Below are 12882 nucleotides of genomic sequence, written 5' to 3'. Positions count from 1 at the left end.
ACTCACCGTCTTGGTTGCCCCAGTCCCAGTCCGGTCCACGCACCACTTTGACCCCCTGGAAGATGCCTTTGAGGATGATCCGTGTGAGGTTCTGCCTCGGTGCCAAGGTAACTCTGTGAGGAGCAAGCGCACAGAAACACGATATCGCTCAGGAACAAAGTGAAACAGCCAGCACGATCTAAACACTGCGACTCTGTGTCACAACGAGGACACAACCTTCGACTTCACAACAACAAAACAAGATTGACTTTGCTGTAATCAGGATCAGGAACGCCGCAGTTAAGACGGTCGCCAAATGACATGTTCTGGAATGAACACAAACCCGTTCTCACAACGCACCTTATGGTAAAGATTTGATCTGTTGGTGGCGCAAAGGAACTGCCTATTCCCATTCTTTGTAGCAGAGGTCAAAATCCCGTCTCCATGTCTACCGCACAGCTCGTCGTGTTCCTAACGGACCCCTTTGCGCGGCGAGAATCCCAATGGGCTCAGGGCGAGCCTTCCAAGGTCGGAGGCTGAGTGCGACGTTTCACTCTCCCCGTCATCCGTACGTCGCTGATGAAGCTACCCCTCGCTAGCGTCACCGTGCCATCCCTTAAGGTTCCTACTGAACGGCTCCGAGTGGCAGGAGATGAGAGGAGCTCCCGGGCTGCGTGACTGTAGACACGTAGTAGACATCCTGCTAATCTTAGCGTGGGCTTGTCTGATCTGGCAGGAGGACTACCCCGCTGGGTCAGGTGTGGAAAAGCGCTTTGCGTCTAATCCCTTGAAGGCAATCAGAAAACAAGCCCGGAAAACCCATCAAGAGCACACCTCCGTGTCTCAGTGTGGAAACTTTCCATGTCAGGGGAAATACAGGGATTTGAGCGAGCCCCATTTGGATATTTTTAAAGATGCTCATTGAACCCTGTCCAACGCCATAGACTTCCGGAATAGGAGTAGTTGTGATGGGGAATGGTGATATTAGCACTAGGAACGTTATTCTTACATGATGTAAGAATAACGTTGTTTACGCTGAGTGTTTACGCTGAGTGTGGTCAGACACTAACAAGACAACCGTAACAAAGGTTGTCAGATTGCAGGTGGCTATGTTGTCCCAACATCAACCCATGTCCTTAGATGTAACTTACATCTAAGGACATGGGTTGATGTTGGGACAACGTAGCCACCTGCAATGATTAAATGGTGAACTGATTAAATGATCTAATTCCTGTAGACCACAATTCCCCCATTTTTTTTATTTTATTGAATAAAGTAGCACTTTACACAACAATTTGAATCAGGATGTTACACAACTCCTGTAACATACAGTCCGAGATGTAAATGTTCTATTAGGCCTGTCTGTGTTTTCGCGTTGGTTTGTTTGTGTGTGTGCCTGTGTGCGTTTGCGTTTGTGTGTGTGGGTAAACACAGTCAAGGGAGTTAGATGATGAGGGCGGGGGGGGGGGGGGGGAATGGGGTGGAGGGTTAATGGTGAATGTGTCTTAACGGCGTTTATGGAGGAGAATGTAGAGGAGAATGTACATTTGTATTTTTGTTACCCCGTTCTCTCAGGTTTCCTCTACCAATGGGTGCACACCTGAACCATTACAAAATCTGCATGCAACACACACTTATGCCAATGTTAATGTACAAGGGACTTTACAAAAAATGTACAAAAACAAAAAACAAAACTCAACCATAGGATTCTGAAAACGACCCTATCAGATGACAATCAACTAAATACAATTACATTATCAAAGTTGATTGATAATCTTTCCAAAAATATGGATCATACCGGCGGAGACCTCTGCGTGTTGCGAGGGCACCCAATCACTTGACTACAACAAGGTGGAAGGAGGGCTAATACGGTCATGTGACAATGTGACAATGGTAATCCGGTTAGATCACTGTGATTACAATACAACACGTGTCGTCTGCACGACCCGCCTTGCTCTGCTGGCCTACGGCCGCACGGGGGTTTGAGGCCATGCCTGGAAACGGCCTTCTGAGAATATCTATTCTCTCCGTCTTAATACTTATCTAATGAAATAAAGCCTTTATAGGATGTTTGGGAGTGTCATTGGGATGAAGAAGCCAAAATGGATGAAGAATTATTTAGAAAAAAAAAAATTATGAAGCCTAGCTATTTCTTTTCACACATTAGTTTGGTAGTGCCGTTACGTCTTCTGTTAATGGGTTATATCATAACAATACTGAAGGTCATACCTGGTTACGGCTGCTGTCTCTGTGGGTTCACTGGTATGGAGCAAAACGATGTCAAAATGCCCTTTTCCATTTGCCTCCCATTCGTAATCCACTAAAAGTCAGTCTTATACAATGAACGAACCGCAGCAGTGCTTTTAAGGCGATGTGCGTTGTTACGAGCAAAAGAGAAGCTGCTCCATCTGGGAGGGAGAGAGAGAGAGAGAGGGGGAAGAGAAGGCCTACTGTGTGTGTTGCACCGTGCATAATAAGCAAAGAGGGGCCCCAGTGAGAATATGATTTTCATGTGATGACTGTGTTTGTTTACTTGACTGACTCGAGCAGCGAATGCGATATGCTTTGACAGCAGGAGCGAGTTGACAAGGACTCCATTGTCTCCATGACTGATCGCTGGCAATGTGTGAAGTCACTGCCTCATCCGTTTATATTTTCACGAGGACAATGTTAAAAAATCTTTAAAAAGAAATAAACAATTACATAACGAATCACAAAATGCTTCAGTGGACACAATTCTTTTTGTACATTTAGTCATATGATTATTATTTCAGTTTTATATCTGTTGTTGTGACCATTCTGTGTTTACCTGCATCCCCAAGCTAGCAGCTAGAGTAGTAGCTAGCGACAAAATAAATCAGGACCCAATACAATGACCAGGTTAATATGAGGGGGAGAGGTGCAAACTAAGAATAAATATTAGATGGCTGTTGGCGTTGAGGGGGTTTCAAATCAGAGTCAAACCAGCCATTATTTCTGCCCACCCTTTCCACTGTAAGATTGGGTTAGCATAACACAAAAATTGACAAAACTATCACATAATATAACTACAATCCTTACAGCACAGTTGCATTCTAATAAACCAAAATTATTTTTAATCTGTTGTTGACAGATGTTAGTGGCCTACAGAAAGGTGTCTGTTTATGTGTTTCGTTTGTTGTGTTTATATTCATAGAACGTCTTGGATTAGGGCCCCTATATATACCTACAACTAAATCTGAATTGGTGTTCCAGCACACAGAGACAAAATGGCAGCCGAACTATTCAAACTTGCCACAAGTCTCCCAATGCGCCGCTGCCTGCAATTGGTCAACAACACCATGCGAGTCTCACAGCGACTCCTGTTATCAATCAAACAGGCCACCATTCACAGTGACTTTATTGTACGCTTTTGAAACTGACCCGTTCAATAGGAGTTATTATGCCAATGTGCCATCTTCGATTTTGTATAAATATATCGGGGCCTTAGGTTTGTCTTTATCTCTGCTTTGTTTCCTCTCCCATTCTGTTGAATGGAGCACATGTATGAAAGTGAACAATCTTTGAATCATGGAATGGTAACGTATTAGTGAGATCTATTTTCTGATTAAATGCAAAACAACATTTTTCAAAGCAGATGACAGCCATTGCTAGTGGCGGTGGAGTTGGTAAAGCAAACAATCATCTCGTTGTGTAACAGACTCATGGTCTCAAGTACATGAACATCCCTGTTTGAACTGGAGTGAGCAAGAACTGAGCAGTATTTCCCAGTACTCTCAAACACAGCCGTTCACGAGTTGTCCCGTTTTACCATGGTCCCAGATCTTTTCTACAGGCCTCATTCAACGGCAGAACGAATGCCTGGGACACCGTCACAGCTGTTTTGAACTGCTCTTATTCCATTCATGCTGACCAAGGCAAAGATAATCATTTAAAATGATTATAAGGTATTGTGTATAATCAGTCTGAGCTCTGTTCAGACTAATCCGTCTCAGATTCTACAGCATAGCTTCCATATAAATTTGGCTGCGTAAATGTGTCGCATAAATCATACTTTACTAAAGTAGAAGACCCAGACAGTTCACCTGATAAAAGAAAATGTATTAAAAGGGTGACAGGTTGAAAGTACAAAAGTTACGGACACTTACAAAGGGTTTTGGTCAAGCAAAATGTACAAATCCAGGAGCCCATTTGGCCCTGTCTCAACCCATGTGTAGGTGAATCTTTTATTATTCGAAAAAACTAATTAATAAATTAAAAAATCTAATATCATAAATCATTTAAAAAATGCCAAATAAGTTTAGCATTTTCCAAAAAATAAAAGGAAAAACATAGAAAAAAATACCCAATGGTAGGCACCTTAACATTAGTGGTTCTAAAAAGGGCTCCAATATTAAATCCATTTGATCAAAAGTGGTTATAAAAAGTTGTTATGCATTTTTAAGATGGAAAAGTCGCAAGCATATGGATTAAACACAATATCCACATCAACAACAGGGTGTAACATTTCCACTGATACGGCCATGAATTTGGCTAAGTAGTTGAGAGGTGACCGGCTTGGCTCACTGTTTGTTCTTGGAAATGATCTCTAAGCCATTCCTGAAAACATGATCAACATGATCAGCGCTGGGGTTGCCAGGCATGGGGACAGCATGTTCCACGTGATTACAAGAGATGCAGTTTCTAAGCTTAGGGACTACAGGCTTACTAATGCTAGGAGTGACCCGATCATAATGACAGGAGCTATTCTGAAGGTGTGTCACGCGATACCCTAAGCATACATTGTGTGTATTTAGACAAAAAGAAAAGAAAACTCTGTGGGTATTTGTACAGTAGGCATGTGTGCTGGCACAACATTTGTTTGGCTTTGACGCAAGGCCTCCATGTCCCTTCCAACATGCCCATAATCAACCCACCCGTCAGCCGTAGTTCACACGTGACCACAGTCAATATGTGCTTTTGAGTGCTTCCCAATATGAACAAGTTAGACTTTATTCTGACGCTTTTATCAGATTGTACTAGCTAACTAGAGGTATTTGTGAGCAAAGTAACCCCCTTTATACTCTTCATACTAACAGCGTATTGCTGAGGCCTTCATCACTCGGTGTATCTTCTCAGATTCAGTATTATCAGAGGAGAGTCACTATTAAGATTATTGTAAACAAAGAGAGTGGTAAGGGCTGAACAGCATCTATCCCATCGGTTATAGGATGCCAATAGTGGAATCTTTCCCATTGCAACTATGAGCGTACTACTGCTGGTACATATTATACATAATGCAATTTGTTGAAAATCTGAAATCAAGCTCTTGCTATAAAAAAACAAAGAAAGGGATGACTTTGGTTGGACAGGATGTGCACGCACTAATAAACACGGCTTTAGCACCCAGTTAAAACGTCCATTAAAAATCAGATTCCAATAGTAAAAAAGAAAACACAATGGAGAAACATCTGAATTGAATAGACTCCGTTATGCTTGAAAAACGACCTCATTATGCTGAGGTAGTTAAAGGGGGAATTACTGAGGTAGTTAAAGGGGTATGTATTGAGGTACTTAAAAGGGGTATGTACTGAGGTACTTAAAGGGGAAGGCAATGATGTATTTAAAGGGGAAGGTACTCACGGCTGTGAGTGTGCAGCCGCGTAGCGCTCCAAGGGGTAGTTAAAGGGGTAGGTATGGAGGTAGTATAAAGGGGTGTGTATGGAGGTAGTATAAAGGGGGGTGTATGGAGGTAGTATAAAGGGGTATGCACTGAGAATTAAAGGGATAGGTACTGATGTATTTGAAGGCAAAGTTACTCACGGCTGTGAGTGGGCAGTCTCGTAGCGCTCGAAGGCATGGTTCAGGTCATGCTTGTTGTTCATGTAACACTGGGTGCAGAGGTCATAGTCGAAGCACACCTTGCACTTCCAGCGCATACCCATGATGCCATGCTTCTTGCAGCTGTCACAGATGATGTTGGAGTGACGAACCCCTAGGGCAGGAGGAGGTGGGGGAGAAGGAGGAGGAGGAAGAGTGGTCAGATGGACCCGAAAACATCAAGGTAAACCTGCCATGGTTGAGTACCGTTATAAGGCTCATGGTAGTTGTGCCTGAACCGGGTTCTTAAGTCTATCTCTAAATATCGTTTTTTGTCTATATTATGAAATTAGCATTTTGATTATTCAATTCAGGTAGGGAATGTATCATATACAATTTAGATAATTAATAATTAATTAATAATAATAATTAATTGATCCAAGCACATAAGCCGAGGAGAAAATACATGGAGCCCTGACAGCCGGACCTTGTCTTCAGCACAACCCTGTACAGTTCCACTCCATTAATTCTAAAGGACCCAGCTTTCGGGGCGTTTAACGGAGCATTAGTCAGCGTCACTCAAGCGTACAAGCCAGCGTGGAATGGCCAACGGTCAGTGGTGAAGACCTAAGATGCCTCTTAAATATTTTCCAAACGAGAGGAAAGTCCCTCAGGTCAACGTAAAACAACATGATGAATACGTGAAAGATTAAAAACATAAATGGCATTTAAAAACAAAATATAACAAAAATCCCACCAATCAAGGTGTTTGCTTGATAATTAAGATTGCATTGTATGACGGCAGCGCAATGTCTCCGAGCATAACTTCAGTACAGGAAATGTAATTATTTAATTATTAATTATATTTAATTATTATTTAATTATTTATTATTTAATTATTTATACACTCTGTCTCTTATTTATTTTTTATTATTAGCTTGTACTGTTTGTTTTTGATTGGTTTTGTATGTGTATAATTGTAATATGTCTGAAAACCAAACGAAAACAGCCTCTCACCGATCTGGGCGTTGTCGTAGAGCAGCAGGTCGTACGCCCCCTGGTAGCCCGTCCGGTAGTTGGTGCGCGTGCCGCTGTCCCACTGCACCACCACCGTCTTGTCGGGCGTGGTGGTGCTGCCCTGCCGCCCGATCTCCACCACCGTTCCCATGTGGCCCTCCGAGTCGTCCTGGTTCCCCCACTTCCAGTCCAGGCCGCGCACCACGCGCATGCCCACCTCCATGCCGCCTCTGCTGGGGCCGGGCCGGGGGCCGGAGCGCTTGGCCTGGGGCCTCGGGCCCGGCCTGCTGCCGCTGGGCCGGCGGGCCCGCGGGGGGTCCAGGGACGGCTCCAGGAACAGGTGAGGGGGACTCACTGCAGGGAGGAGAAGACGCCTTTAGCAAGCGGCGGGAGCAGGATCCAGGCGGCGTGGGATTAGATACGCACATCAGGAGGGAAGTCAACGCTAGGTTAAAGAGGGGAGGCAATTTGGGATCTAACGACGTATTGGAAGACTTAGTGGATGAAATATTGGATGAAACACTGAGAGACGGCTGAAACGTGTCCTGTGTGAAGGTATTCAACTACGGTAGCTACGTCGGATAAAAGTGTCCGTTAAGCTCTGTCAACTCTGTCTCTCTTCCCCGTCACTTCATCTCTCAGGCCTTTGTGCATCTCTCTTCTCATCCCTTCGTCTATCTCTCTTCTCATCCCTTCGTCTATATCCCTTCTCAATCCCTTTGTCTCTCTCTCCTCTCGATCCCTCTTCTCCGTCCCTCCATCCATCTTTCGGTCCATCTTTCATTCTTCTGTAGTGAGCAGCTTGACTTCTTGATGCACTCATCATGCTCTGACCTACTACCACTCCAGGCAAAGACAAAATTCATAGGCCCAGTATGTGTGTGACATACTAGAGCTGGTAGATTTATCGATTTTTTATCGTAATACGAATTTTGGTCAATAATCGATTTTTTAAAAAGAAAATCGATTATTGAAAAACAGTTTTTAAAGAGTTAAATGTCTACATGGCAGCATGCGCTGAAAAAGTTGAGTGTTTAGGGGTAACCTTCAAATCAAATCCAAACTTAAAAAAAAATATATATTTGTGATTTGTAGGTTAAATAACCCAGATTAAAATGAATAAACGTGTTTGGTTAGCATCGCCCAGCCCTATGACGAACTTTCTCACACACACACACACACACACACACACACACACACACACACACACACACACACACACACACACACACACACACACACACACACACACACACACACACACACACACACACACACACACACACACACACACACACTTTGACTACAATAATTTGCGTAGAGCCATGAAACCCTCCTCATTATGCACACACCAAACTCAGTCTCTCACACACCTGTGTGCTTCAGCTTCAGAGGACTGAGTCAGCAAAGGGTGGGATGCTAGAGGCTTAGTAGCCAGTGCAGACATATAGCCTCTTATTAAACATTAGCATAACCGAAAACAAAGCCCAGGAATGGGAATTGGACCCTTCTAGCACTTTGTCAATCTGCATCTTGTTTCCCGCAAACCATGCATGACTAGTCATACCACCAATGCCGAGAATGACAATAATCTACCTCAACGGAAGTCAGGTTTCAGAAAGTCTGTAAAGATGCATGGTAACCATGATCAATGCCTAGAAATACATGGTTTATTTTCGAGCCATTTGCAAGGCTGATTCCATAAGATTAAACAATGTTTATCCATGAATATCTAATTTGATCAATCTAAATCAAGATAACAAAGCCATTTAGAAGCCAGAATGGCTTTGTCATCTGATAAAAAAATAAAACTCTTGTATATATGCTATCTAGTGCATCTAAAATAGTGGTAATAAAGACCCTGTCCAGACTGCAGTTGGTTCACCTGCTTCAGTTCTATGTCTGTAGTATAATGCAGCTACTAGCTGTCGTGAAAGAGCGATCGCTCCTTCACGCAGTTTCCTTGTGTTTCCTTTGTTCCTTTTTTAGGTTTCAGATAGGGGTAGAAGCTCAGGGTTATTCGTTGAGGTTTAAGAGAGTGTTCAGTGTTGGGCGCTCAGGGTTACTTTGTTGAGGTTTAAGAGTGGTAGGGGCTCAGGTTTATTCGTTGAAGTTTAAGAGTATGTTAGGGGCTCAGTGTTATTTTATTGAGGTTTAGGAGAGTTTTAGGGGCTCAGTGTTACTCTGTTGAGGTTTAAGAGAGTGTTAGGGGCTCAGGGTTACTCTGTTGAGGTTTAAGAGAGTGTTAGGGGCTCAGGGTTACTCTGTTGAGGTTTAAGAGAGTGTTAGGGGCTCAGGGTTACTCTGTTGAGGTTTAAGAGAGTGTTAGGGGCTCAGGGTTACTCTGTTGAGGTTTAATAGAGTTTTAGGGGCTCAGGGTTACTCTGTTGAGGTTTAAGAGAGTGTTAGGGGCTCAGGGTTACTCTGTTGAGGTTTAAGAGAGTGTTAGGGGCTCAGGGTTACTCTGTTGAGGTTGAAGGGCTCAGTGATCTTTTGTTGTGGCTTGACTTGAAGATAAACAAAATCCTCTGCAACATAACATTTTAGTTGGCAGTGGAATCAAGTGCAGTACTAGAAACAGAGCTAAAACAGCCTCTTTGGCTTTCGGCGTTTCAACATCAAATCACAAGTCCGGGTGGGTGTGTCCATTTATTTTACACTGCAGGAATTCATAAAGGATCAATCCTGTCTCATACGTGTCATCTAATACAAATCATCTGCCTGGGTACTGAAAGGGTTTCATGGCCCCTGTGAATGCCACAAACGAGTTAGACCCTGCTGTAACCAGACCAGAGCTGACCCAGGGCAGAAACATCTGGTAGTCAATGCGGTTCTCAGGAAAATCAATATAAATGCTGTGTAAACAGTGCTTTAGGTCAACACTGGGGTTTCATCAGAGTTGGCAACAGGCCAAAAAAAAACAAAAAACCCTCCATTTCCTTATTACACAGCTCATTTTATGCATTAAAAAAACATGTCTCTTTATTTGGACATGCATCGTTAGGGTGAGACAGTATTGTGTAAATGCAAACATAACTAGCTCCAAAATAACAGCGGAAGCAATAAAGCGTGTTGCCTTTTTGGCACATGAACAGCTATTGTTCCTAGATTGATTTATAGAAACAGTTTTGCATGTAACATGTTACTGCTTCCCTATCAAACTTGGCAGCCAAACACAATTGAACGACAATGGCAACATACAATGTCAAGGACCTCAAGAGTCCAGCTTCATTACATTAACGGGCCGATGGAGTCAAATTATTGATGTAATAAACGAAAACCTAATCCTTGCAGTTCCTCTAAGCTAGTATTTATACACCGACTAGAGCTGACTTCAACAACTACTAAACCCTTTTGGGAATTCATTTTGTTTTGAAAATGCAAACGGTACTCACAACCCACAATCCTCAGGCCGCTTCGGAACATGTTTGGAAGTGGTATTCCCAGATGGAAGAGCACCATGGGAACAGCCACTGCTGTAGCAACAGGCTCGCAATGTGGCAGCAGGCAGGTATGATGCGACGCACATACCCGCCCGGTCACCCTGTAATGGCGAAATAGTGCACCTATTTTCCAGAAGACCCCAACTGTTTGTTTTTGGCCGTGCACTTTGCTCTTTGTTTTAGAGAGAGCAACTTGGCGGTTTTTTTTTTAACCCGCCAAGTTGGCCGTTTCATGTAAGCAATCAGGGAATGACAGTTAATTGTTCAATTCCACACACAAAATCCCATTGGCGAGAGTATGGGGGTTTATCTTTGAAAAGCCTGAGGATGAAGACAATGGCTTAACCCTGACCTGTAGAAAAGACTAGAATGGGAAGCTTTATTTACCAAGCTACGAAGGGCTTGATCAATTGATTGATCGGCTAATTACTAGATCAATCGATGACTTCTTTAACGAGAAATCTGCCACATGAATCAAAGATAAACATCACTTTCTCTGTCAATATTAAGGCACTTCAAAAATAAAGTATTTTGCAAGGCATGACGCTTTTCTCTCTATTTACTTTGACATTCCCAAACATTTCCCCCTCTATGGAACAGGGTATTGTATTTCAGAAAAAAACAGAGTACCCACCCCCAACGGTAATAAGGCTGCACAACAGAGCAGCAAGTTTCACCATAGTCCTGTCTCCAACCCTTTCTAAAGCATGTATACGTGTCTCACTGTAAACATGTAGGAGCACGACAATCTCTCCCACCTATTGTCAATGGCATGACATGGTGAAGAGCCAACATAAAATGTTCCAGTTTGTTTATGAAAAAGGCTGTATGGATCTTGTCAAGTGGCTGAATGAACGAACCCGCTCCCGTTTAACAGGTTTGCCTGTCTGAAGAGCACCACAAGCAACCACTTAAGGTAGGGGGACAGGAAAGAAATACAGTAGCGGACACAGCATGCACGACCAGCGGAGCGCACCGGCAAATCAGAGACTAAGAGTGGCACCCCATGAACGGTGGGGATAGGGAGGCTCACTCTGTCCCCCCCACAGACAGAAAAACAGAGCCACACACACACACACACACACACACACACACACACACACACACACACACACACACACACACACACACACACACACACACACACACACACACACACACACACACACACACACACACACACACATTCGGTGTGCGTACTTTTCATGCAGAAGGCAAGTAGGACTAACTCAGCAACATTCCAGGCTTGAACAGGCTTTTTCAGAGGGTCTACTTATTGCACAGAATATGCATGTAGATTTGTAGGGAGGGGGAGACTCAATGGAGAGCATGTGATTAGGATGAAACATTGGAGGTTGGGTAATAGGGGGATGTGATGAAGTATGCAGTAGTGCATGTAGAAAAGCCTAGAGGAAAATTTGCTTTTCAATCTGGCCCGAGCTGCAAAACATGAACAATATTATGGATCACTGTATCCAGGCAAAGCATTATATTCTTACTGCATTTTCAACCTTCCTCACACACACACACACACACACACACACACACACACACACACACACACACACACACACACACACACACACACACACACACACACACACACACACACACACACACACACACACACATTAAGTGAAGTAAGAGAGAGTAGTGTAAACGCAGCGCATCTTTTGTAATGAAGTCTGCTGATCTGCTCCGGGATTGGGTAAATAAAGCTTAGACTGTCAGTCTTAGACTGGATAGGGAAGACATTGAGCATTCAATCATATATAACTCTCAATAGGCATACAATCCCAGCATTGGAGAAAAACATCTGCTGATACATAAAATTAAAATTAAATAATTCAAATATATCAAGAATCTACGCAAATGTAGAATGTATTCAGAATTCAGAATAAGGATTATCTTTATCATCATCTAATTTCCTGTCGTTATAAGAGTTAAAATAATTTAGCACGATCCCTCCCCTTACCTGTACAATATTTTTAAGGAAATACATTTTTAAAAAATCACTGCCACTGTGAAGCAGATAACAATTGCAATAAAAATGATATGCATAATCCCTTAAATAAGTAGAATACAATAAAGGCATAAATAAAACTGCATAGCGTAGCATATAATACAATTAAATACAAGCATCACATGAATGACATACTACAATTAAATTACATCCAAAGAGGAAGTAAGTTCCAGTCAAAATGCACAGGCTGTGACAGTGCACCAATTTCCCATGTTAAAAGAGGAAGTTTCTCATATAGATTAATACAAAATTGTACATGTTTTTGGGACTCTCAGCTGCAGATCCAGAACGCACCTTGAACAGGCGGGGGGCTGGGGTGCAACACATTTATGAGTAGGGGGGTTGGGGGGGGGGGCGTTGCCATACAAAGAAAGCCGAGAATGGCCCAGGTTCGACATCTCTTCCATGTGAAGCCTCTGCGCTCCGATCTATGCCACTCACAACCCAAGCACGATTGAAGCATCCGTGACACTTAAAAATATCATGCTATTATCCGCTAGTCGTTACAGATTATGTCTGAAGACGAGTGGCATCTTTGACAATGTATTGAATAATGAGAACGTAATCAAAGCTTAACCATCGTTCGATTGGATATGTACTCACACGTCTGGGTTTCGAGCAGATGTATGCATGTATTATCGC

At 43.0% G+C, this 12882-nt stretch overlaps 1 protein-coding gene across 2 annotated transcripts in view; it reads right to left on the bottom strand.

Moving 5' to 3' along the window:
- The window catches only part of mib2 (MIB E3 ubiquitin protein ligase 2), a 29582-nt gene that overhangs the window by 16329 nt on the left and 371 nt on the right, over positions 1-12882 (bottom strand). The window contains exons 1-4 of one of the 2 annotated variants that reach the window (XM_056593519.1): positions 10170-11094; positions 6775-7128; positions 5761-5932; positions 7-113 (exon numbers count right to left, since the gene is read on the bottom strand). In XM_056593519.1, coding sequence (XP_056449494.1) covers positions 7-113; positions 5761-5932; positions 6775-7128; positions 10170-10236 — 700 coding nt within the window. In that variant the 5' untranslated portion in view covers positions 10237-11094. Of the gene's footprint in view, positions 1-6; positions 114-5760; positions 5933-6774; positions 7129-10169; positions 11095-12882 lie in introns of those variants that run through there. The other variant, XM_056593520.1, reaches the window with a different exon arrangement.

Source organism: Gadus chalcogrammus, chromosome 7 (assembly GCF_026213295.1).
Source record: "Gadus chalcogrammus isolate NIFS_2021 chromosome 7, NIFS_Gcha_1.0, whole genome shotgun sequence".
Lineage (NCBI taxonomy): Eukaryota > Metazoa > Chordata > Actinopteri > Gadiformes > Gadidae > Gadus > Gadus chalcogrammus.
The sequence above is the reverse complement of the archived record's forward strand: the minus strand, read 5'-3'. Positions and strand labels throughout refer to the sequence as shown.